Source organism: Xiphias gladius, chromosome 4 (assembly GCF_016859285.1).
Source record: "Xiphias gladius isolate SHS-SW01 ecotype Sanya breed wild chromosome 4, ASM1685928v1, whole genome shotgun sequence".
In the NCBI taxonomy this organism is placed as follows: Eukaryota; Metazoa; Chordata; class Actinopteri; order Istiophoriformes; family Xiphiidae; genus Xiphias; species Xiphias gladius.
This window is the reverse complement of record NC_053403.1, coordinates 24377495-24404434: the sequence shown is the minus strand read 5'-3', so window position 1 is coordinate 24404434 and position 26940 is coordinate 24377495. Positions and strand designations below refer to the sequence as shown.

General features: G+C 39.9%; 3 protein-coding genes across 3 annotated transcripts in view; 1 reads left to right on the top strand and 2 right to left on the bottom strand.

The window, feature by feature from the left end:
• Nucleotides 1–655: 655 nt before the first annotated feature.
• ccn6 (cellular communication network factor 6) lies at nt 656–7821 on the top strand. Its single transcript, XM_040125805.1, is given in 7 exon segments — nt 656–779; nt 782–820; nt 823–905; nt 3715–3994; nt 6024–6260; nt 7006–7178; nt 7266–7821. Coding segments are annotated over 7 exon segments (1218 nt in total). The 3' UTR covers nt 7548–7821.
• Nucleotides 7822–7954: 133 nt separating this feature from the next.
• tube1 (tubulin, epsilon 1) lies at nt 7955–23302 on the bottom strand. The gene is made up of 12 exons (XM_040125804.1): nt 23085–23302; nt 22801–22874; nt 18488–18540; nt 18327–18384; nt 17955–18070; nt 13968–14089; nt 13259–13446; nt 12963–13135; nt 11815–11955; nt 10411–10551; nt 9240–9414; nt 7955–8291 (listed from the first exon to the last, which is right to left on the bottom strand). The coding sequence occupies exons 1-12, from the start codon at nt 23107–23109 to the stop codon at nt 8133–8135; spliced, it is 1425 nt and encodes a 474-aa protein (XP_039981738.1). The 5' UTR covers nt 23110–23302; the 3' UTR covers nt 7955–8132.
• Nucleotides 23303–23973: 671 nt separating this feature from the next.
• Nucleotides 23974–26940, bottom strand: part of lama4 (laminin, alpha 4) — a 37824-nt gene continuing 34857 nt past the window's right edge. The window contains exons 37-40 of the mRNA XM_040125209.1: nt 26545–26672; nt 26352–26445; nt 24923–25042; nt 23974–24833 (exon numbers count right to left, since the gene is read on the bottom strand). Coding sequence (XP_039981143.1) covers nt 24688–24833; nt 24923–25042; nt 26352–26445; nt 26545–26672 — 488 coding nt within the window. The 3' untranslated portion in view covers nt 23974–24687. The remainder of the gene's footprint in view (nt 24834–24922; nt 25043–26351; nt 26446–26544; nt 26673–26940) is intronic.

Here is a 26940-nt window from a genome sequence, read left to right as displayed (position 1 = left end):
CAATAGTTGTAAAGACATGTCACTAAAACAAAAAATGACAACCTGCTGGTCACACCAGGGGATCACCAAAGTCGGTAGGATTCCTCCTTGGGGACAGCGAAAGTGGTCGAATGCCACTGGCACCTATGTTGTTGGATTTTTAAACTCTCCAATATCTGTAGTGATCAGGTTGTCGTGTCAGGCTGATTGTTAGTACTACTAGTAGTACAGTAGGTAATAGGAGCATTACCGTACAAATAAGCAGTTCTTGTTTTGGTCTTTCCATTTGAATTCTCAAAGGGCCGCTGGCTTTACATGGATGGAGGGGGAGGGCTGGCTGTGAGAGGAACCTCTTTACTCAGTGTAAATAATAATGGAATGTGAACTCAAATACATCAGTCCACATTAAGTCGGCTCTTACAGCTTTGGCACCACATTAAACATACAACATACAAGGACTGCATTTACTCACTAGAATACTACTCATGAATTCAGTTTTTGTCCATTGAAGAATTAACTTTCTTGAAATGTACTTTACCTAGTGGTATGTAGCAGCCTGTCACACATGGATTACAGATTTAAATGTTAGTTGCACCCAGATAAATGTGAGCAGAGTCTACAGACTAAGAATAAACAAGTGGGTAGGAGTCGAAGGCCTTGGAGCAGCCCAGCAGTTATGAAGACAAATATTTCCCCTCTGGATCAGTAAAGTGGGGAAAGGTGTGTTTGGAGAAGAGACAGAAGGCGCTTTGTACCCTTCTCTGACAGGTCTGCCCCCCCCCACCCCATTCCTCTCTCCCTCTCCCTCGATCCCACCTTCCTGCTCCCTCATCCCCCTGCGCTCTCCTGGAGCTCACACAGACCTTCTCACTTGAAAGATGCTATCGCTTCTCTACCGTTCCCTCCTACTCATCCTTACTCAACAGGTAAGAAGAGTATTATTTTTTTCTATTCTAAACACTACAGACAAACTGGGGTTTCTGATAGCGACAACACTTGGTGGCTCTCGACCGCTGCCATATACAGTATGGTGTAACAGGAGGATTCACAACTGAGATGCTTGGGTGTTCTATTTAAAAAGTGAAAAAAAATATCTAAATAAATTTACTCCAATCAAGAAAGGGTAAAAGTTTAGAATTGTTTTGGAGAAACTTGTGTATTTTTCAGAATTCGCCATTAATGAACTCTTGGTATATACTTAGTGGTTTTGAGTGTTGTTATTTATTTACATTGCTAGCTATAGAAGAGCAAAGTCTGAGGTCTTTATATTTAAAGCTCACGTGGACCCATTTTCACACCATGAAATGAGCTCATTCAGTAAACCTGGCAGACAGGCTTTAGATTTTTGGCATAACCCTCAGTGACCCTTGGAAGCGCCGAGTAGCCAGGAGAATGGGAGCACAAGTGGCATTTGACTTTAAAATCTCCCTATCCATCTTTATTCATTTAATGTTTTATCCGTGAAACTTTTTGGCATCTGTCATCTGTACAAATCTATCTAGCATGATACCAGCATTCTTAAGTTCAGACGGGGGAAATGATATACTGAAATAGTGGTACCTCACAATTCGGCAATCTTATACTGCCATATGACAATGACTACAGTGACATTAAGACAAGAGGGAACCATTCTTCATTCAATCCTAGTACTTTGAGCTGTTTTTTTCAGTCTTTGTGGAAAAACAAAACGCTTTGGCGCATTTTTTTTTTTTTTTTTCATGTTTTGGTCCCTCTCTCTCTCTTAAGATTGGTCTAACAAAATATTGAATTTGGCTGTCTAGTTGCACCTGAATAAAATGCAAGCTAAATATGAGAAGGAATTTCATCCTGTTGTGTCCCATTAAGGTTTCTGCAATTCAAACAAACTATCTCATACGTGACATGCTCTAACCAGCCAAACCCTACATTTGCAAAAGTAGCTGTCCATCAGAAGGAGGGATAGGATTATAAATACAAGTACAAAAAAAATCTGTCGGTCACAGTAATGAAACATTTCATTAGACATAGGACTTTATCAGCCTCTTTCAGCCACTGGTACCACGGCAGGATTAATGATTAAATATTGATTCATGTTTGGTTTTGACCACTAGCTGACACTATGTTCCAAGTCAAATGTGCTTTTTAATATAACTGAAATAGTCCAATGTTCACCCATTGCTGTCATATATACTGATGCCAGTGAGCTACAGAAGAATCCAACACCTTACAATAGGAAAGTTTTGGTTGGAATGAACACACTGATACTGATACATACAGAACTATTATTCTCAGACCCTTACGAGTAGTGGAGCTTAATTGTTATTAGGGATGCTCCTACTGACTAATTTCCCTGTAGCTTAAACTGAAATCTAAATTTAGACTAAAAGGAAGAAAACACTCCGAAATCAGCAAAAATTGATTACCATTTAATCGATATGGTTAAATATTGTCCGATTAAATATTGCATGTATGTACACATAGCTCTGGTCTTGCGCTTGTGTGTCAGTTTGTTCTGACACAGCCTGCATACGACCTTATTTTCCTTTTCTTGATCAAAAAACTGCCAAACCATGCTGGTTTTACAGGATGTCATTTGTCCCACTTTCCACCTTGCTGGCTTACAAAATCCGGTCATGAGCGTGGGGATGACCGGGCTGCAGCCCCGGCTAGTGGCAAGCAGCTGTATAGCATCCTTTAGATACAACAGTTAACCGGCGTTGTACATTAATAACATTAATAATTAGTTTAACTAGTATTTTTCTGGTGCCGACTAGCGAGGGTAGCAACGTTTAATCGTTAAGTTGACTAATCCCGCACATCGCTAATTGTTATAAAATCTAAATAGTTTATCCCTTTGGGAGCATCATACCAATCTGTCTGTTAGGTTGTGACAAAGGGCGGCACTAGCGGAAATGAGTTTTTGAGGTACCCTATCCTATATCCAAGTACTGGTCTGGAGACTTGTTGATCTGACCTGACCAGGGTCTCTAAAATCATTAGATTTAATCCAACTGGGATCGAAACATTGTCCACTAAATAAATAATTTTTTTGCTTGGAGACAATGTGTCTTGATGCTGATTAAAATAGCTTTGCAATGTGACGTGTGTATAATGACGCTGTTTCTAACCATGAATATCCATAGCAAGTTTTATGGTAACAGAGTGCAAAATGTTTTTCTCTGAACCAAAGTGTTGGACGGAGAGACAGATGGACTGACCAATGCAATGGTTATCCAGATGTCATTAAGACATATTACAGATGGAGACGAAGGTGATACTGTTGTCCATTCATCATTTTCTGCTACATACCATGTACACGAGCTCTGCAAGTTAACGCACATCCAGAAAGATGGCATTGAGGTGGGCTATGCTGGGTTACTCTTTCGCAGCAAACTGTCCTGAAGCAAAAAGTGATTCAAACGTGGATACGTTTATTTCTCAAAGTTCAGCCATATGGGGATGTGTCAGCAAGTCAGCAGAGTTGCAGCATTAGCTGTGTAAAAAATAAACCAACTTTGTACACAACTTGAAATCCTGCACTAGTGCACCTAGCCAATGGCTATGGAAAGTGGTGTGGAGTTCGGAATGTCACCCTTAGCATGTTTGACAACTTTCCAAAGTCATTAGACATTTAAAACAGCACTTTAATTCTACAATGCTGCAAATATTGCCTCCCATTTCAATTCAATGGTAAGCAAAAATTAATTGGAAAAGTGCACTTTGAACCAATTAGGCTTTGTACTTCTCCTAACCCAGTGCTTCAGCAGGGCTCAGAACAATGGGCAGCTGCTGGCTCCTCGAGGTGGACAGCCTGCAGCTGAGAGGCGGCAGTTCTGCCAGTGGCCCTGCAAGTGTCGGGAGAGACCTTATTGTGCCCCGGGGGTGAGTGCCGTCCTGGACGGGTGTGGCTGCTGCAAGAGCTGCGCCAGGCAGATTGGAGAAGCGTGCAACGAGAGGGACGTCTGTGACCCGCACAAGGGCATGTACTGCGACTTCTCAGCAGACCAGCCAAGATATGAAGTTGGAGTGTGTGCATGTGAGTGGCTCTGATCTTTTCTTTAATTGGTCATGACAGGGTGGGTCAAAGTAACAGGGATGCTACATCTTCTGTTTCAAACTAAATCCCCTACTTCCTTAGAGCTTGGTCGGTGTGATTGATGCTGTATGCAGGTGCAGACTGAGCGCATTAGTATTAATAAAATACCTGGTCGTTCTGTTGTTGTCGGTGTTTTGCAACAGTGAGAATATAAAACTTAGCTGGGTATGAGTTTCAAAGATCAAAAGAACAATAGAATATGCCATTTACAAAGTAATCTATTTGGAAGATACTGTGTGTTTGCAGGATGTTGATGTATCGCATTGCAGCAAAAGTCAAGGGAGGTTCAACTCTTTTGCCGGAGGATGCTGCATGTATTTACTGTAGTCCTCTGTGTCGTCACAGGGGGACTCATGGAGGTGAATATGCAGGGTGTGTTTTCTGTTGCAGTGCTGAAAAAAACGGCCCTATAAGGCCTTCTACACTAAGCTTTCAGGAACGGCGCAGAGCGGTGTAGGCGATCTTGGTGTAGTTGCCGCAAGGGGTATTGCAACTTTTGTGATCAACCTAGGACACACACTGGACCCCAAAAAGCATTTTCCCCCATACACTGTCATTGGAAGAGGAGCAGCCGTAAAACAGTGAATATGTGTTTCTTAGCGTTGCTAAAATGATTCTTTGTAGTATCAGAATTTGATCGATTTGGATTTGGAAAATCTAGAAGAGCATGATTAAATTATTTAATCACATTCATGGAGCCAAAAGGAAGTCAGCCAGCTCAGCCAGTAAAAGTGTTGGATGTGCGTGTTCTCAACTGGCTCAGCTGGAGAAGAATTCAAAAACGCAGAAGTGTGAGGAAGCATGCTGAGGTTTTTACGGCGTATGCATTCACTGAGCAACTTAAAAGGAATGAATCGGGCGGCATCTGAACACGGTATCCATTTGTGCTCAGTACATCCATGGTCTACACCAGATGTGGTTTTTTTTTTCCCAGTCCACCACTTCACATGCATCTGACAGATCACTTTTCACTTCCCCTTTACATACAGCACTGTGCAAAAGTTTTAAGCACTTAAGATGTTAAATTCTAATCCATCACACATTACCATCAGGCATGCCTCTGATTGGTCCCAAATTCATTTGGCAGCCTGACAATGATTTTAAACGTACAGCCAGAGTCAACAAGACAACAAGAACAAGGAGTCCTGCAACAGATGGTCTGGCACCCACAGAGTCCTGATCTCAACTTCATGGAGTCAGTGTGGGAGTACACGAAGAGACAGAAGACACTGAGACAGACTAAATCCACAGAAGGCAAGTTCTCCGAGATGCTTGGAACAACCTACCTGCCCAGTACCTGAAAAACTGTGTGCAGGTGTACCAAGGAGAATTGGTTCTGTTCTAAATGTAAAGTGTGGTCACAGCAAATGCTGATTTGATGTAGGTTTACTGCACTTCTTATTGAGATTAGTAAAAAGAAAACCATCCCCACTTTGTTTAGTGCCTAAAACTTCTGCACATTCTACAACAAAGCACTGCCATACATGACAAACGCATATTATGTATCACTGATGTGTAATTTTCCTTTTTTACTTTTAGTGTAATAATTAATTAATTTTTGTAAAGCAAATACTGCTAGATTTGATTTAAATGCTGTGCATTTGAATTTTCATGCTCATAATGAACTGTTGAATCACATTTTGAATACATTTAATTGTTTGGCCCAACAACTGCGACATAGCAATTATGACATTACTTTCAGTGACAACGCTCAATATTTAATATACTTTCAAAAATAAGAAAATCACAATGACATGTTATTGCGATTTAAGTGTCAAGGTCCTTTTTGCTTCATTTTGCATGTTTGTGAAAAGTGTGGTAAAGTTTATGGATCGTCACAAAAAGACCAAATTTACTTATGTAAAAATCTTTTCACAGCTGTTAAGATTCACAGTCACATCAACAAGAGAGGTGCATTACCAGCACCCGTGAGTACCACATCCCTGAGATGTTTCCCTGATTCTTTCAGATATGATGGCAGTGGGCTGTGACCTGAATGGGGCCCACTATGAGAACGGAGAAGCTTTCCAGCCCAGCCCCCTGTATAAGTGCACATGTATTGCCGGAGCCATTGGCTGTACCCCTGCTTTCATCCAGAAGCCTGCTGGTCTCTTAGGTCCCGCCCCACTGATGGGCAACATTCCAGCCGCCCTCCGCAGCAGTCAGAGTCCAAAGAAGCACCAGCAGGACGCTACCTACATGTCAGGTGTGTGTTTATAGAGTAAAGCCATGGAGAAGGGCCAGCCTGTCTGGCCTGGAATACTATTTGCTGTCCAAGTTGGCTGGATGAGAAGGGGAGAGGGCATTTCATTACTCTGGCTGTGTGAGCAGGCGGAAGAATGAAGCCTGACTGACTGGTGACTGCCTCACAGAGGAAAACTGAAAGATGGATGGTTCCTGTTCTAAACAGGAGGAGGGACCACTCGCTCCTTACTAAAAGCGGCAAGCATTTCACTTTGATGTACAGTGTGGTTTGTTTGCTTTGCTTGGCATGAAGCTCTGATCCCTGGAAACACTAATTTAATCTGTCACTGTGGAAAACAAAGTGCATCTTTTTGATTTAAAATTCAAGTGCTGACATCCACACATGGTAACTGAGACCTTTTTGGGATGTTTAAAAGATCATTTCAGTTCAGCTGAGTGGCTGTTTCTAATTGCACTAAGTTGACAATGAATTGGCTGATGCAATGCGTGCTTTCACTGGAAATCGAATTGTTCTGGTATATCTGCTGAGAGCTCAGTGGAGACATTTGAAGTTTAGTAGCTTATATTCACCAGTAGCAGAAAATGTATTCCCTTAAATTGGGTCAGAAGAGGTATCTGCTGTTGTTAGGTTGATTCTGTGCTCTGCTTGGCAGTACAGTGCCAAACAGGCCAATTCTTTGTGTAGGGTGTTGTTGACACAATGCCCTTAACTGTAATACTGAAAGCTTACAGGGATCCCCCTTTAGCCTGGAAGAAGAACTGTCTGATCCAGACCACGCCCTGGAGTCCCTGCTCCAAGACCTGCGGCCTGGGAATCTCTGTGCGCGTCAACAACGACAACAGCAAATGTGAGATGAGGAAGGACCGTCGCCTGTGCCTGTTGCGACCATGTGAGAGGGCCCTGCTAAGGAGTATTAAGGTGACGAGTTAAAGTCAAATTCTATTCAAGCATTGACATGGTTTTATATGAAATTTAAAAGGTAGTAATCACTTTTTTGACCTCTAGGTGCCAAAGGGAAAGACATGCCGGCCTAAATTCCAGGCAAAGAAAGCGGAGAAGCTGACACTCTCTGGCTGTACCAGTACCAAAAATTTTAAGCCCACATACTGTGGTGTATGTACAGACAAGCGCTGCTGTTTCCCCAACAAGTCCCGCATGATAAAGGTCGACTTCGCTTGCAAAGGAGGCTCCAACACACAGTGGAAAATGCAGTGGATAACGTCCTGCGTGTGCCAGAGAAAGTGCGACAATCCGGGTGACATGTTTTCCGACCTGCGGTTACTTTAATGGCGCCATCTAAAAAGCGCAGAGACACTGACACAGGGTATGAGCCCTGCTGCGGTGGACTAAGGACTGAAAAATATGCATATGGTTATCAAGTTCTCCTCAGCAGCGGTGATGTGCCCCAAGGAAACTAAAGACAAAAACTTAAACTGAAACTACAAAACCTCATTTCGTGGGGAAGAATGGCTGGGATCATTAAATGAAGAAAAAAGCTGTTAGCTATGAAAAAAACGTTTATGAACCCTGTCTTTAGGACACGTATGTGCAATAACAACATGGACCGTGGCCAGTGTATCAGCTGTAACAGTTGATCCAACTCATTATGTGTACCTCATTATACTATGGTCAGGGAGCCTAAAATGGCAAATCAGATCATACTAAAGATTGAGTTTAACTCTTCCTTTCTTTCTACACGTTGTTGCTGTTTTATTTTTTCAGACAGGGAACATTTTTAAATCAGGTCACAAATATGATTTATAACTTATAAAGGTATACACAAAAGATCTGGTTGTGTGAAGTCATTTTTGAAAACTAGGCAGACAGAAAAAAAAAAAGGACGGTTAATCAGATTTACAACAAAGTGGACTTTCATCTGACGATTCTGAGCCTGGGTGTGTCATGCATGAGTCTCCCCTTGGTGGCATCAAGATGACTGTACTCTTCAATCAGTGAACTGAGAGAGGAGATGGCCTCTGAGAAGCAGCTCTGCTCCATCCCCTCTACTTGCAGGTAGTGATGTAAGTGAGCCTTCAGAAAACAACAAAGACAAAAGACAATAGAATTTAAAGTCTGTTAGTCTAAATACAAACAAAAGTATGTCAACTTTCAATTTAGATTCCTTTGTTCCCTTCTTGAAATAAATGTGGCGATATTATGTTGAAACAAAAACATGAGTTTTTCAATGCCAAGCAATGTTTCTTTTGAGATGTGGTGTGGTCTGTTCTAGGCAAGTGGCCATACAATACCACAAGTATGACCCAACTTTATAAAAAAAAAAAAAAGAGAGAAGGGGCACACTGAAGGTGGTGTCTTTAATTCTGAAAAAATCTCCTCGGTACTATTCAACCTTTCAAGTTAAAGTCTTGAATGATGGGAGAAGATTTCAATGGAAATTATAGAGTACGTATAGCAGAAAGACAGAAGAAACATTGAGTATCATGAATATCATGCTCACACTCGGACTGCAACTAATGACAACTTTCATTGATTACCTGCTTAAAAATGAGGGCCATTATACAATTAGTTGATCAACAGGAAATTATTTAACAACTGTCTTGATACTGAAAAAATAACTGCTTCAGTTGTTTTTCAAACAAAAGTTCCAAATAATTTCTGGTTCCAACAACTCAAATATAAGGATTTGGTACTGCTCTGTGTTGTTCTTGATGGTTAAAAATAATATTTGGACAAATGTTGGAGAAAACAAGGAAATTAAAATGGGCATGTATTTATTTTTTATTATTTATTTATTACTATTTTCTGACCTTGTATACACACAACGCTTAATCAGTCTGCTTATGCAGTCTAACCAATTGTGAAAACACCCAGAGATATTCAATCCTCAATGAAAAGCTGTTAAGAAAAACAAGCAAATAATCATGTTTGACAAGGTGTATCCAGAAGAGATTTGGTGGTTTTAAATCCTTTTGTTGCATCCGCCAATGGTCTAAAAATCTGGAATGACTTAAAATGCACCTTCTTCCTGTAGAGCTTGTTAAAACGCTCTCTCAGCTCCATGAAACTGGGCTTCACACAGGTGTTGTTGGCCAGGGCTAACAGGGAGTGGGCGTGACCCACGGGAGGCACAGAACACAGGCTCGTCTTCCAGCCTTCCTGGTTCCATGAGACAAAGGGCAGCGATGGCCTCAGTCTACAACAGGGACAAAATGGCATTAAGTGTGAGAAAGTATGGCAGGAAATTCAGATGGTAACATGGTTCCTGAAGCAACCAAGAGGGCATTTTACATTTCATTGGTGGAAGAATCTAGAGTATAAACGTAGTTACACTTAAATCAGCTTAACAGCGCTTTTATTAGATTGTATTACTATTGTGACTAGAAGAAATGTCTAGAAAGTCATTTGTTAATGTTGTGAATGTTATGGGCTGCAACTAATGATTTTCATTATTGATTTGTCTGTTGATTATTTTTTCAATTAACCAATTAATAATTAAGTTAATGAAATAATGTCAATCACAGTTTCCCAGATACCAAGATGAGCTCTTCAAATCTCCAACCGGCTTTCCAAAACTCAAAGATACTAAGTGTACAATGATATGACAGAGACACGATAAAATACAGAAAACACATTGAGCTTGAACCAACAATGTTTGAAAGTTTTGCTTGATAGATGATTCATCTGTCAAAAAAACTGTTGTCAATTCGTTTTTTGTCAGCACTACAAAAAATGTACAGGACAAGGCATCCAGCAAAGTTCTTTTTTGTTTCATGGGGGGAAAAAAAGGACCAACACCTAAATTTGCTGCAATACATGTCCAGTAATTAAATGTGCTGTTAAGAGTCTTCTGGTGGGCAATATTTCTGCGCTTTCCCTCTTCCTCCCTCCCTTTCCCCTCTTTAAACCATGGTCACGCATAAATATGTGCTCTCACACCAGCTTCTGTTACAGTTTCTCTTGACAACATGCCATTTGAAAACAAGGTCTGCAGGGAGAGCAGTGAAGGGAGAGCAGAGGAGAGCTGGGTGCTGAATGGACTAGTCATGAATCACTGCTGTTGGTGCTGAATGGGGGTACTATTTGAGAGACTGAGTGTGAAGGTCATCTTTGGGCCTATCAGAGAGGGTGTACTGGCTCCGCTGCCTGTTTTGGTGGAGATGGAGGCTGAGTGAGAGATTGGTGCTCTGACCTCTCAATGTTCCTGCGGAGGTCGGACACTTGCACGTTGCCCCTGACCATGAGGGCACAGGCCAGGTAGAGGCTGTGCTTCGGGTCAGCTCGGATTAGCTGGTGGTCTTTACTGAAGGCATCGCTGAACATCTGATCCAATCTAGTGGACATAGTTAAGAGGAGACAACAAGGAAAAAAATTTCACATTGCAACACTGCTCAGTGTAAAAAATTTTTTTTCTGATATTACATTTAAACTCACAAATAACAGCCTTTGTGGTTTGCTTCTTCAGCACACAGTGTATCTATTTACTGGCTGTAAATGAAATGCCCTTGCAAAGATGTCCAGTACAGTTGAGTTAGACTGGGGGCCAATGGGGCAATGTTTGACAACGCAGAATTCTTGAATCTTTATTTATCTAGGGAAGCTCTGCTAAGAAGGCAAGATATTTTTAAGTAACACCCTGCTCTGCATTCATACAGTCACATATATTCAACTCTGGGAGTTACCCAGTACAGCCACCACTCTTTTTGACCAATGAGCTGCTACGCTGGAGCAGATTTGGTCTCCGTGGCTCACACAAGGCCACTTTCATGGCCGTTGTTGTTGAGGAGAAGGTAGGCCGGTGGTTGGGTGGTGGGTCAAATGGTGTTTTTCCTGTCACAAGCCAGCACAGCACTAAACTTGACATTGACACTCTCTCACTTGATGAAGTGAATACCATGCTTTGTGGTGCCTGAGAATCTTATGCCTCCTGTTTAAATAATGGTGCTGATATACATATTCACATATTCATATACAGTTAGAGCTCACAAATAATTCAGTATTATTGCTTGCTGACTTTCAGTGGAATATCATCGGGATAGGATCTATCATTTTATTATTTCAAGACATTTAGCTGTCTATATGAATGCTTCTAAACAAACGAAAAAACAACTAAATTAGTTGTTGGAGTTGATTTATAAGTATGAAGCGGTTTTTTTCTGATGTAATGTAGAACAGCGGAGCACAGCTCATTGCATTGAACAACAATTTGATTCTTTCATGTCATTTTAATATATATGCTTGCCATATCATAATACATATTATTATTAGAAAAATATTCTTATTTATAGTGTGAGGCTAACCATATTACCCAGCCCCATCTATAATACATTTAGTCCTTATTCCAATTGACCAGTGCTGCTTCATCACATTTCAAATGACGGAATAAATAAATAACAGTGTAAATGAATTCCACACACTTCTAATCAGTGAAGTCATCACTGGATAACTGGCTTCCCTCATCATTCATCACTATAGTCAACATGAGCCGCATGTGAGGGGTATGATGGAATTCATGTGTGCTAAATACCCGGAGCTCTGCGGGAGTCAAAACAACTGTGAGGTAAAAAATAGCTGTAGTGGCAGCCATACAGCAGACCTTCTGGTGGGGACACTGACATCTGCCAGTGTGTAGAGAGGGGTGAGGCTGGGTACCAGGTAGTGTAAACGAGGGAAAGGTACCAGGTTCATGGCAATCTCGTTCAGATCCATGTTGAGAGAACCCTCAAAGCGTGCTGAGCTAAAACAGAAGACAAATAATACAGGACACTTTAGGTGACACACCTTGTCAACTTTCACATGCATGGAAAATCTAATTACTACTACTTTAGCACGAAAAATGAAATTTCTTAATGAGAATTCTCATCGTGTAACAATTTAATGACAAATGTATTGGTAGAGTATATATACAAAGTTTATGTTTACATTCACCGTTTCTCACCAAAACGCACTGTAAGTATCCTTTAGGTCTAACAAACTTGTTGAACAAATTTCCCTCCTCATAAAACACTTGCAGAGCTGTTTTTTCTTTTTTTTTTAAATATTTGAATATTTTATCACTTTATTTTTGCATGTTGGTGCATTTCTTGGTTCATTAATGATTCGTGGAATAGTGTGAATCCATTGCCAGGAACATGGTCGTGCACATGCTTGTGCAAACGAACAAATGAAACAGGGACCCACTGGTAAAAACATCGTTCCATAGTGCTACTAGTTGCCACAAACTCTACAAGGTGCCTTAACAGCAATTCACAAAGTTTCCTCACTTCAGACTAGAAACTACAGATGGGTGACAAATTCCATACATGCCTCAAGTTCTCACTGCGTGGTTTTGATGAGTATGAAAATGATGTAAATCCTATATTGTGGCCTTCGCAGTCACCAGATCTCAACCCAACTATCAAGTATGGGAGATTTTGGATTTAAGTGTTAGACGTAGCTCTCGACCACCATCATTAAAACACCAAAAGAGGGAATATCTTATGGAACAATGGTGTTCATTACTCCAGTTAAGTTACACAGACTCAGACAATCTATAACAAGGAGCACCGAGGCTGTTCTGGAGGCCTGTGGTTGTCATTTTACTAAGAAACTTTGTTGGGTTTTATTTAACACTAAAAAACAAAACAGAAAACATGGCAGCATGTCCAGTGGTAAAGTATACACTTTGCTAGTCTCCTTTCCTTCAGCATACGGGGGTCTACTATATATGGAAACACACACACACACACACACACACAACTATACCTGGTAATATTAAGCAACAGGTTAGCCAAAATGTTATTCATGGCATCAAAGGGCTTCTCTGACCCACTGAGCCCGCCCTGTCCAGAGATGATGGTGCTCTCTCTCTTGATCATCGGCCCTTGCTTTCCACCATGAGACATATGTTTAATCTTGCTCACAATGTCAACCAACGACTGGAGGAGGAGAAGGGAAGGACAACAAAATGCTGTTAATTGTTGATGGATTAGATGTGAACATACAGCTGAGATATCTACAGAGAGAGGGGAAAAAAACGAAACATTCACAAAGACACAAACCTGGTTTTCCACAGGCAAGACACAGGCAGCGTGCTCTGTGAGCTCTCTCATAGCCAGGACACTGTTGTAAGGAGAGGTGATGACATCATCCTCCGCAGATGGATAGACTGAAGTGACAATTCGACACACCTCAGGGAACTCCTCCTCCAGCAGGCTCAGCACTCTGGTCCCCAAGCCGGAACCGGTACCTCAAATTCAGTCAGTGCATTTACTTGCTCTAAAGAAGCTTTCTGGAGTAACCTCATTTATTTAACATCATGAAACCTATTTCCATAATCAGGGTAGGGGATTAAAGAAACCTTATTTTCTGGCTATGTATACAGGTAACCTGATCAGCTTTTTATAGTTGTACATGCGCATGGCAAAGACTTCAGTTGGGAAAAGTCTTCCTGTGACAGCAGTGTTGTGGGATGGTGGGAAACATCAGTACATGTACTGACATACCGTATCCTTCTGTTCAAGGTACTTTAATTATAAGTCAGACTGAAATAGAAACTAATTGGCCACAGTAAATTTGAACAAGTTTTTAATATTAATTGTATGAATTGTAAGAAGCAGTGTCTTGCATCAGTAATACTCTTAAGTACAATGTATAAAGACCAGAGTTTTGTGTATAAATTAAGATGGAGCATCTGCACTCTGATCTGTGAAAAAATAATTAATGGATATAATGTTTAAATGCATTGGGTCAAACAGTTCTGTGCCTTACCTCCTCCCATAGAATGAATGAGAAAAAAGCACTGCAGACAGTCACAGTGTTCTGCTGCCTTCCGCAGCTTATCCACTATCTGCTCCCTGTAGGCTGAGCCGTACATCATGTGTCCAACTGCCCTGGACAAGGAAGCAGAGCATCAGAGCTGGTTGCTGCATTGCTAATGTGTAAAACACTACCTTGGATTTCTCTGTCATGGGTTAGAGCTAAAACTTGGCTAAAGGTATGTTACTGTTGAGTTCATATATGGTAAGAAGTATTATGTATAAATTAAGTAATTCATTTTCTTATTTGGCTGAGATCTAAAAAAATATACAAGCGATTTTGCTAGCTTCACAAGTAGTGGATAAAATGCGATATGAATTTAGAAAGTCTTGACAAAAACATAAAAAAAAACTCAACATAAAATTAAAAATCAACATGAAGAATAAACAGACTCAAATTTAAATGTCATTGTGAAGTGTGAAGAGCCGCAAGCTGCGTGAGTGAGTTTAACTGACAGAGAAAGTGGAAACCAATTTTGTATAACCAGAATATTTTTAACAAAATGTCCAAGGTTACTTAACAAAAGAAGGGGGGGAAAAAAAAACAAAATGTACCACAGCACCCTTTTGATGAATTTAAATTAGTTCCTTAAACAAAATAAAAAACAAATTAAAATCACCTTTGCTTAATTTTCAGTGTTCACGTGACCTGAATTAAGCAATGAATAATGGTGTTACTGCATAAAAAGGGGCTGATTGTTTCCAGTTTCTTTTTCACAATGGTGAGGACAAGAGAGCTGTCTGAGAGCTGTCTGAGAGCATCAGAAATGCCATTATTAAAAAACAGAAGAATTCCAAGGCAATCACCAAAGAGCTTGAAATCCCTGTTTCAACAGTTCGTAATGATATCAACAGCTTTCACAGTCATAAAATTTTTAAGATGCCTCCAGGGGTTGGCACAAAGAAGAAACTCAGTAAGAGGAGTCTGCGAAGGTTGATGCGGATTGTGAAAAAAAACAAGACATCTAAAGAGCTTCAGGCTGATCTGGATCAATTAGGAGTGGCAGTTTCAGCCTGTACTATATGCTGCATGCTAAAACTAGTAGGGCGCCATAGGCGAAAGCCAAGGAGGACACCACTATTGAAAGAAAGGCACAAAAAGGCAAGACTACTGTTTGCAAAAACTTTCATAGATAAGCCACAGTCTTTCTGGGATGATGTTCTATGGATAGATGAAACCAGAGTAGAGTTCTTTGAGAATGCAGTGCATAATTATGTTTACAGGTGACGAAATGAAGCCCATAAGGAAAAGAACCACCCTACCTACAGTAAAACATGGTGGAGGTTCTATCATGCTGTGGGGCTGCTTGGCTGCCTCTGGCACTGGAGGCATTAAATGTGTCAAAAGACAGATGAAATCAGAAGATTACCAAGGCATTTTTTGAGCAAAATATGTTACCCAGTGTCAGAAAACCAGGTGTGAGGAGAATGTCTTGGGTCTTTCAGCAGGACAACGATCCAAAGCAAACATCCAGCAGCAAAAAAGAATGGTTGAAAAGGAAAAGATGGACTCTTGTAAACTGGTCAGCAATGAGTCCTAGCAATGGAACAGTGGCAGAAACTACCGGAGGAAAGCTGCAAGAAGCTTCTAGATGGCTACAAGAAATTTTTAGAGGCTGTTATTGTTGTCAAAGGTTCTGCAACCAAATATTAGTGAAGGATGCCAATATTTGTGTCTGGGGTACATTTTGTGTTTGTATCATTTCACTATTATGCAAGTTTTTTTCTTTTGTTCAGTAACCATGGACATTTTATTAAAATATTTTGATTATACAAAGTTGGTTAATTTGCATTTATTTCTGAAGATATTCTGAGTTACTTACTTGAAATTCATGGGTTTCAAATATTTTGACCAGGTCTGTATATGCAGGATTTTCCACAAACATTGACTTGCCCAATGATCCATAGATACAGTGGCATGAAAAAGTCTGGGCACCCCTTGTAAAAATTTCTGTTCCTGTGAACAGACTGTTTTGTACAATTTTAGAGTGAAAATAAGGAAAGGAGGTACTCCTTTCAAAATTTTGGACACTTTAAGAAATTTGAGCTCCCAGATAACTTTTACCAAGGTCTCAGACCTTAATTAGCTTGTTAGGGCTATGGCTTGTTCACAATCATTGTTAGAAAAGGCAAAGTGATGCAAATTTCAAAGCTTATTTCAAATACTCTGACTCCACAAACCAGATGCCTCGCACTCTGAAAATCAAAATAAATGATGCCCACAAAGCAGGAGAAGGGGATAAGAAGATAGCAAACTGTTTTCAGATAGCCATTTCCTCAGTTTGTAATGGCATTTAACAGGAACAGTGGAGGTCAAGTTGAGGTCTGGAAGACCAAGAAAAAATTCTGAGAAAACAGCTCGTAGGATTGCTAGAAAGGCAATTAAAACCCCTGTTTGCCTACTTTCAGAAAGATTCAGCATACTCCAGAAGGGAGGTGCAGTGTTCTACTGTGCAGTGACAGCTGCACAAATGTGACCTTCATGAACGAGTCATCAGAAGGAAACCTTTCCTGCATCCTCACCACAAAATACAGCATCAGAAGTCTGCAAAGGAAAATCTCAACAAGCCTGATGCATTTGGCACAGGGACAATTTCAATGGTAGAAGGAAGAATGGATCCTACTAAATACCAGCAAGTTCTGGGAGCAAACATCACACTGTGCAAACATCACCAAAGAGTATGGCTTCTACAACAGGACAATGACCCTAAACACACCTCAAAATCCACAATGTACTGCCTCAAGAGGCACAAGCTGAAGGTTTTGCCTTGGTCCTCACAGCCCCCCAACCTAAAAATCATCGAAAATCTTTGGATAGACCCCAAAAGATCAGAGCATTTAAGACGGCCCAAGAATCTCAGAGAATTAGAAGCTTTTTGCAAGGAAGAATGGGAAAACCCCCTGAAACAAGAACTAAAAGCTAATACAAAAAGAGTTTACAAGCTTTGATACCTGCCAAAGGAGGTGTACTGGCCATGCATGTTGCTCAAACTTTTGTTTCAAGCCACTCTCCTTTTTCTGTTATTTTGAAATTGTAAAAGATGGAAATTAAAAAGTAATTTTGCTTAAAATATTAAAGAAATGGATCATCTTTAACTTCATGCCTTTTGGTCATCTTTTAATCGCTTAGCTATTGACAGTGACAAAAATTCTAACCAGGAGTACCCAAACCTTTTCATGCCTTTGTATTTCAAAGATTTTTCATATTTAATACTTCAAAAAAAAGACAATGCAACAGTAATATTAATTTATATTAGTTTGTTAAGGGTAACAAAGACTAGGCTGATTCCCTGCACATTTTTTATAATAAAAGGCTGAAGAAGACCAGTGTTGAAGGGGAAATCTATATGCTATAAGCACAGCACTTACATAAATCAGCCACTTCACATGTCTCTGTCCCCTGTGAACTCCCCTTTAATATGCTGAAAATTCCAGCCCACCCCCCATCTGACCAATAACTCTGTTTGACAAACCTGTATTTACAAAGAGGAATTTTTTCTTTTTACAATGGCTGTCAGGCTAAAGAAAACTATAGAGGAAATATCCACACCAGCCCTGTCAAGAAACACTACTGACCTTTATCCCCAAATTATACTTGGGCTTGAGAAAAGGGAAATCGCAAAAAAACGCCCAGTTGCTGAGGCTACTAAGCTACTAGTGCCCCTTGTTTCTTGTTCTGTTATATTCTTGGGAATTTGAAATGTGTTGGCTGTATAAGAAAGCAGATTTTTATCCTTTCAGCCAGGGAAATATTATTATTTTGCATTTATTTTGACCAACGAATTACAATCCCTGAAGACCACGCAACTACAACACTGTATACTATAACTGCACGTGAGAACGATTGTAAAACACGTATGTTAAAAATTATGGTTTGGAACAGTTGCTCCTTGCCATGTGAGCTTGTGAAACGGCATCCCGTGGCTATTCTCTCTCTCACCAGTTGTTGCCTGAACCTGACACGTCTGTGAGAAGCTGAGTGCTGTCGAACACTTCCCTCAACGGACCCTGCAGGATCTCATTGACCACGCCCTCCTCCATATCCACCAGCACCGCCTGTGGATTCAAATATGTGAGTTTGAGGCAAACCAATAAATTTCATTGCCATTATAGGCTCAGAACATGCCATTGACCCCCCACCATCATTCCATAACTCCTGTTTGTAACCTTAACCAATGGATGCCAGAGCAATCATTGCACAAAATCCAACCCTGACCTTGACCCTGACTCTAAAATAAACTGGTACCCCTGTGAAGACCACAAGATAAAAAATGTTCTCTCAAGCTGTTTTCTGGTAATTGGCAGAACTTACCCTGGCCTTCAGATGTTGGATTCTCCCACCGACACCACAGGCTCCCCCATCACTTTTCCTGGAAAAGCACACCAAATATAAAAGGACTACATTTGGACCACTGTGGAAGACACATGTCTCAACCCATGTAGCAGTTACCAGTTGAAAATAGTTTTGAGTACCTTGAGTCCACATTCCGGAAAAAGCTACTGAGAGCCTCATCATACAATCCTTTCTGAATAGGAGAAAAACAGGATATTAGGAATGCCCATAGAGATTGTGGTATGTGATTGCATGTCTGTCTTTATAGGATGAGATAAGGCAAAACAAGAATGGGCTTCCCTTAAAGGATAATTCAGGTTTCCTACAATACGTTGTTTTATTTACGTAGTTATGGCCATCATCCCCATCAATTACACTTTGTTCTAGCAATGTAGTTGTGTTCCCAGACCTCAGTATTTACTTTGGCATATACAAATTTATCATTGAGTTCAGCAATAGGAATGAGGGACAAACCTACAAAAATAAGTCCCAAGTTTTAGTAAACTGGAATTATTCTTTAAAATATGCACTGTAAGGGATAAACTGATCGTGTAGACAAGAATTTTATTTGACTGAATTCCTGATTCATTTATGGGCAATACCATATCTTCTAGGAATGCAACTAAGGTGTATTTTCATTACTGATAAAGTTGTGTTTTTTTTTTTGTGACTAAATGATTAAATTTTTTTCCTTTTTTCCCATTTTTTCTATAAAATTTAAGAGAAAAGTGATAAACTGGGTCATTCCATGCCAACTCACCCAGAATTTAGAACTTTTCACAGTTCATGTCATGGATTTTCTTGCAAACCTTCACGTAAAAAACTTCTGTTATATTCATGGGACCTTACAAAGTCATATAGCTCTACCCAAATTACTTTTTTAGTAATGAATTTTTGTAGTTTGGCCCTCTGAGCGTTCACCAATTTTTCAATTCTTTGTATATGTAATCTAAACCTCACCAATTTGTCACTGGATTGGGTGGTAATTTATACTGGACATCAAGGAAACCCTATTTCATGTAAGTAGTTATTGCTGAACATTTTACAGCAATCTAATTGTTAAAATAAATATTTTATGTACCCAAACAAAGAATCTTTAATTGTAAAAAATGAATACCTCATTTTCACTTTATTGCAACCTAATTTTGATTATGTGTAGCAGTTTATTTGGTCCTGCAAGAAAACTGAGTTGCCACAGATCTTGCTAAATATAGCTTTGGAGCTGAAAAACATACTTTTGTATATTGTACATTTTCCAAAGAAGGATTATTTTAATGAACTTAAAACCTTTTTATGGAAAGGTGTTAATATCCATTGCAGCTAAAAAAAAAATGTAAATGCATTACATTACTTCATAATTTAGCCTCAATTGGATCCACGACAACCAGAAGTCGATCAAGGCTGAAAAGTACAAGGTCACTGTTGATGCCCGGAATAGTGACACTGAGGTGATACGTGGACACCTGACTATGCTGTCACCGTCAATTTATGGATCACCATGGTGGTGGCTATGGCCCGAATCAAGGGAAAACCCAACTATTCTTGACCTTCACCCGCAACCCCAAGTGGCCAGAAATCACAGGATCTCTTTTTTGAGGTTCAACCAGATAATAAGAGACCAGACATCATTGCTCAAGTGTTCCGCATTAAGGTGGAAGCACTCCTGAGAGATCTCCTTTAGTATTACATCTTGGGCCATATGGACGTCTACGTGATGAAAGAAACACAAGGCGCCATCTTCCACATATGCACATGCTGCTGACCATGGTACATTGAGACAAGCTTGAATTTTTACATACCCTCTGCCCATCTGGAATGCCTCCCCATCATACTGCTCTAAAAAGTGGGAATGGTCATCATGCTCCTTCGTAACTTCAACCAGCACAACGGACACTGCAGTGGGTCAAGAGATCTCATTGATCAGATCCTGCCTCATCACTTGGTCTCAAAATCTGTAGTTGGTGTCAACGCTGGACCCATAACTCCTGATTGCAAGCATCACCCTGTGCCCAACTGACAGCATGTTTTTTATTCACTCTGTGGCTTCGGCAGTTTCCAGTATGAACCTGCTTTGCCATGACAGTGAGTAAGTCTCAGGGGCAGTCGCTACATTGTGCTGGCGTCTTTTGCAGAGACTTCTTCGGAATTCTATGACCAGGGTTGGCAGATCAAGCAGGCTTCACATTTTTGCTCAAGATGAAGAGACAAAGAAGTGTCTCTTTCTCAGCAATGTTGTTTATGAAGAGGTGCTGACGAGTTAAATAGCGCTGTACAAAGACAAAAGTGAGGGTCTTTTTTCCCAATGAGGCCAAACCAAGTCTGACATTCTCTGCCACCCAGTAATGGGCATCAGGGACCCCCACATGGCCACACACTACTCCAATCTCTAGGCATAGCTATGTTAAACAAAAACCAATAATTTCTTTTAAAAGATTAAGATGGAGCAGAAAATACTCAGCATTCTGGATAACAATGTATTAATTGCACAAAACCACAAAGGTGAACTTGCTTGAAAAGATAAAGCACAAAAAAGAGAAGATGTTGTGACCTTGAGGAACAACTGGAACGGGCAATAAAAGAGAGAGACTTCTGTCTTTCACAAAAAAGGCCTATAACCATATGTAATGTGCAAGTTGACAAGGGCCTTAAAGTAGTCAAAGAGTCCAACAAGAATGTGGAGTTAAAGGAATAGCTGCTCATCAAAATCCAACAACTGACCAACACGGGCAGACAACTGGAGAGGAAGGACCACATAATAGCTGAAAAGGAGAAGCAGTGTGAGGAGCTGAAGCACTGTATATCGTGGCTGCTTCCTCCAGAGAGATTAGAACAGATCCCGTAATGCAAGTGGACGGAGAATTTGGTTGACCTGCTAGCAGCCTCCACAAAGTTGTTCCTGAATGAGAGAATGAAGAATACAGATTTGAGGCAGTTCTTGAAGAAGAGTGGATTCAAGCAGCAGGCTGAGGACAAATAAGAAAAACCAGCTCCTACCAAGCTCCAATGTGCTACAAAAAAAGTCAAGCACTCAAGAAAAACAGGGCAAGACCAATATGCAAAGCATCAAATCAAATCTCATCTGCCTCCCACCCATCTCCAGTAAATTGCTAAATCCGTTCACACCAAGGCTCCCACCTACATCAAAAAGGTTGTGTTAAAGAGAAATCAGGATTAACCCCCATAACACCGCCAATTAAATTAAACCACTGAATGCAATTATACAGCCAGTGAAGAGTACAAAAAATTATTAAATTTAGCTAAGAGGGCCGAACTTCAAAAATTCATAACCAAAAAATTATTTGGAGTTTGCAAGGTCCCATGAATTTGAAAGAAGTGCATGTTTTTTGTTTTTTTTTAAATAAAATCAATGACATGAACTGGGAGGTTACTAGGTGAGTTGGTATGGAATGACCAAGCTGCTCATCACAATTCCTAAGATATTAAAATATATTATGTAAAAAAAACAGTGATTTAAAACTGAGATCCTTGTTTTTAAACAAACAGCACTGTCCAAACGTTTTAGTCATTAAAAGCAATGTGAGGATGTTTTCAAAAATAATGCCATGAATTGTTTTTATTTTTCACTTAACTTCATACAAAGTGCAGTAAACAGAAAAAAAAACCTAAATGTAATGAATCTTTGCTCTGACCACCCTTAGCACCAATTCTTCTAAGTACACTGGCACACAGTTTTTCAAGGTACTTGATGGCAGGCAGGTTGTTCCAAGCATCTTGGAAGAACTTGCCACAGTTCTTTTGTGGCTTTAGTCTGTCTCAGTGGCTCTTGTCTCTTCAGGTGATCCCAAACCGACTCCATGATGTTGAGATCAGGGCTCTGTCGGGGCCAGACCACCTGTTGTAGGACTCCTTGTTCTTCTTGTCTCTGAAGAGCTAGCTCTTTATGACTTTGGCTTATGTTTGGGGTTATTTTCATGCTAAAAAATTACTTTGGGACCAATCGGATGCCTTTCTGATGGTATTGCATGATTTATAAGAATTTAAACACAAATGCCTAAAACTTTGCACCAAACAGTATATCTTTCATTTTTCTGTCATACTATTATAGTATTTTAAAAGGTTTTTGTACTGACTCTCAAATTCTGTCAAAGAGAGAAAATAAATGAGTAATAGTGACCATCACAATTTAAACTTTTCAATCCTGGCAGGGAAGGGATGTGTTGGTGATGAATATGATTGAGGACAGCTGAGGGTAGGGGGTGGTGTTTGCTGGAAGGCAATAATCTTATGTTACGTATGTCCTAATACTGGTTAATAGCCTTTTTTTCTAGGAATACATTTTACACAATCAATATCCAATCACTTCTAATCAACTACAACGTAAGCAGATGTAATGTAAGCTGAAAGTGCGCTGTCCGTGGAATTGTGTTTGACTTAGTGTAAGGTCTTATTAGAGATAGTACTGTTGCTGTATCGTGTTTATAAATGCACTTACTTTATTGACATGGGCATGTTCTCGCAAAGCAAGATCCCAAAACCTGCAGCCAACCTGGTTACCACACTGTCCAACTGAAGAACACAAGTGTAAAGTTTGGTTAACAATTACAAGGAAAATGTTCCATGGGTTAAGCTAATCGTTCGTTAAATCAGACGTAAACCACCGAGCAGAGGAGCCTACGATAGTTCACTGTGTAGCCGAAGTATGTATGTCAAAACAGCAAACTGACAGCTAGCTAAGCTAACGTTCCGTTCGATGAGCTGCAATCGATTTGAACTCACCCTGAACTACAACGGACTGTGTCATGGCAGCAGCAACACACAAACCCTTTCGTCGCACCGAAACATTACGTCTTACTTAATGTTAACCCTTGTCCTCAACCGTCAATTAAAAAGAGCTTCTGGAAAACCTTTCGAATGTTTCTTTAGACTCGCGCCTCAGCTGTGTTTGGTCGAGTGCTGATGACGTGTGCCATGGAAACGGTGTGTATGGCTACGTAGAAAACGTAAGCGATTGCACCCTTTCGAGTTAATAGACCTATTCCTGTTCATGAATTTATTATTTATTGATTGTACTGTTTATTTTCAGTCATTTAAAATGAATGCACTTTAGTTTATTTTCTTTCTTTTTCAGTTTCTCGATTCTTGAGTTTTATTTTACGCTTGTTTTTTTTCTTACTTCTCAGATATGCAAAGGATTTTTAATGCCATTGTTAACCAGCTTGTTATTTGTAAAATTATTTTTCAAACAAGTAAAAAATAAATAAGTAAAAAGTGACGTGAAGACAGTTTCGAGTTAATCATCTCTATAAATGGCTACTCTCCTCAGTAAAGACGATTCTGACCGTTGGCCAACAGTTATAAACAGCTCGATGTCTCATGAGAGAAATTTAGTAAAAGCAGTCAAAAATATTTATTATAAAAGAATCACCATTCTATCTAGACTTTGTAATTCGGTTACATATCTTGCGGCTACACTGGCATGATAACGCTATTGAAAAAAAAAAAAAAACAATTAAAACGTAATATTTTGCTTCCACGTTTCTCAGAGTGCTTTTCTGTCCTTCTCCACTATTTGGTTCGGAAAAGCCCACTTAATAAGCTGTAGAGGGCAGTGTTTCCCTATTTATCTGAAGTAGCAGTCGTACAGACAGACAAAACAGAGAAGAAATAATAAAACATGTATAGATTTACTACAGGAATAACATGAACCACTTCATAACTTATTTTACAAATAGGCTGCTCTTTGTCAGCACAATTCACAAATGAAAATTCTGTATACGTTACATGAAATGTAAGTACAAAACACAGCATGCTCACCCTTGTCCTTTCTATTAAATATTGCAAGTGAAAAGGACCAGACTGCTAATATTTTGAAATTAAACAAGAAAAAAGCCAAACTTACACGGATGTAAAACATGATTTATTCATCAGGAAAAAAAGAGAAAATTTTGAGCGCGAGTAAAAATGTGCCACTGAGATTACAAAGTGGGTTGGTGGACCATAAAATGCACTAACATCAAATGCGTCTTTCATATTGTGAAAATAATTCAAGTCTACATCATGGATACACTGTAGATTCCCCAGAATGGCTCTGAACCCGGATCTCCTCGCATTCTCTTATAAATGATAGATTTTGGGGTTTCCTTTCAGATTAATTTTTTCCATTATTAAATTTGGGCAAATTGGTCATGTTCTTGGCAGTGGACAATTTCATGTAAAACAATTAAAATGACCCAACAAATTTAAAGACAGAGAAAAAGGACAAAAATCTGAGAGAGTGAAATGAATGACAATACTCTTAAAGCTAATGTTTAACAGAAAGAGACTTTTAATGTGTTTGGTCAGTGCTGTATTGGGGATAGTGATGGTGTTGACGGAAGTGTTATGCTGCTGGACAGGTTCCGACGCTGACGGCTCCACTGACCAGAACAGCTTTGCTGAAGCTCACTTGGCTGTTATTGATGGTCAGGTTCCTCATACAGCCAACGTAGGCCTTTCTGGCGGGAATGCTCTCTGGGAGGAGAAGATCTGCAAGGAGGAAGATTGTTAATGTGATTATAACAGTGTGGCGCTTGTATCACAGGAGAGAATCAGGAGAAGCTGTGTTCCTGACTCACCTGGGGCTCCACCAATGAATACTGGCTTTCTGATATCTGTGAAGCTGGTATTCAGAGTTCCCACCACATGGTTGACCTCAGAGTCCACATCCAGCTGAACAGCGTTGGCGTCTTGGATCACTAAGATCAAGCAGGACAGAATGCATCAGTTCAGCCATAAAGCTCTTCAGAGTCCCGAATCATGTGGTAAAGACTGGCTGTTTCTATACTGATACCGAAGCACTGTGACTCACGGTGGTGACTCTTGCATTGTTTTTATTTCCTTACTCCAGTGGTGGAAAAAGTATTCAGATACGTTACTCAAGAAAAGTAGCAATGCCACACTGTAATACTATTCAGTTACAAGTAAAAGTATGGCATTTAAAATGTTACCTAAGTAAATGTACAAAAGTATTATTACATGATATGCTGTATATACTTTTTCCCTTTTACTAAAAGTAAAAGTACTCATTATGAAGAATGACCCCTTACAGAAATGTATGACATTTTTTATATTACATTACAGGATTGTTTATAGAGATGAATTACAATGCAAGCAGCATTGTAAAAGGGCGCCAGACTTATTTCACACATAAAGATAATGTCCTCAAAGAAAGGTCATGGTTCGTACCACCCAGCCTGTTAAACCAGATGTAAAATGTCTTTTGTGGTTCTAGAGGACATTTATCAAGCCTAAATAAAAAAAACCGTATGATGTTAATAGTGATGACATCAGCGTTATCTTTACTTGGCCTTTGAGACTAAAAAATTTACAAAAAGAAACTGCGGGCATAGATTTTGAAAGAACTCACTGGAATTCCCCATTAATGTTGTATTTAATGGCGGTGGGGCTTATTTTCTATTTTCTATACTGTTTTGTAGTTTCAGTTTCTCGAACAAAGGCATTGCATTTTGTAATTTAATCCTATTGTATGTTTGAAGAATCATGATCCACAAAGTAATAGCTGTATAAAGCAGGTGAACAAAAAGTACAGTATTTTTCCCCTGAAATGTAGAGGAGAATGTAGAGAAGTATAAAGTGGCGTAAAATGGAAATACACGCGTACCTCGTACACTGTGTTGTTACATTATATTACAGTTACTTTATCTTTATGATTCTATTTTGAATTATTATGTCTACAACTGTAAAAATTATGAATTTTGTGTTATGAACCCAGCAATTACACAATTAATTAAATTAATTAATCACAATAAAGCATTAATTAAAAAAAAATAAAAGTGCCTCAAAATTGTATATAACTGAAGTAAATGCTTGCTCAGTTATTTTCACTTTCCACTGACATGATTGGTATGAGATTAAAAGTGGCTCCAGAAGGGCTGAATAGGGTCTCTTAAGTTCAGAGCCCTTGAGCAATCTTTAAAGAAGCTAGAGATTTGAGTAGTAAGGAGTCTTTTAATGGCTTTTGAGTGTTAATAAGAAAATTCTCACCAGTAATTCTGTGCCACTTGCCATCACACAGACCCTGTCTGGGAGACACCTTTGTGAAGAACTCACGGGTCCCATCATTTACGAGAACCACCACCTGGAAACACACATCAAAAATTCCGACATGCATTTGATACATTCCAGTTCATTTAACAGAAGGTGTGTGGTTTTCTGGATAACTGTGCAAATGACTTACCGCTCCTTCATGAGTGTACATAGTGAAAAAGCCCTCTGCTGTGGGCACATGCAATAGCACCCCAGATGCCACACGAGGGCGCACCTCCATTACCAACTCAAACCACAGCCCCAGGTCAAAAGATTCATCTGAGGGAGGGAAGAAGACAGAGCAAGATGAAGTGACTCTGGGTACTTCATCCATTCTGGAACTCACCTTTTTGCTACACTAATCGGCCACGTTTCTCTGCGATGTGTACATAATGTGAAATTACTCGACTCGTTCAACGGCTGCAGCTCAGTTCCTGGGTTTCTCGGGTCCTTCACTTTGCCCCCTATGCTCCACTCTCCCCCCACAGCAGAGACATAGCTTTACCGCAGCTGCACTGAGGGTATCACATTCCCTTGCTCAGTCTCA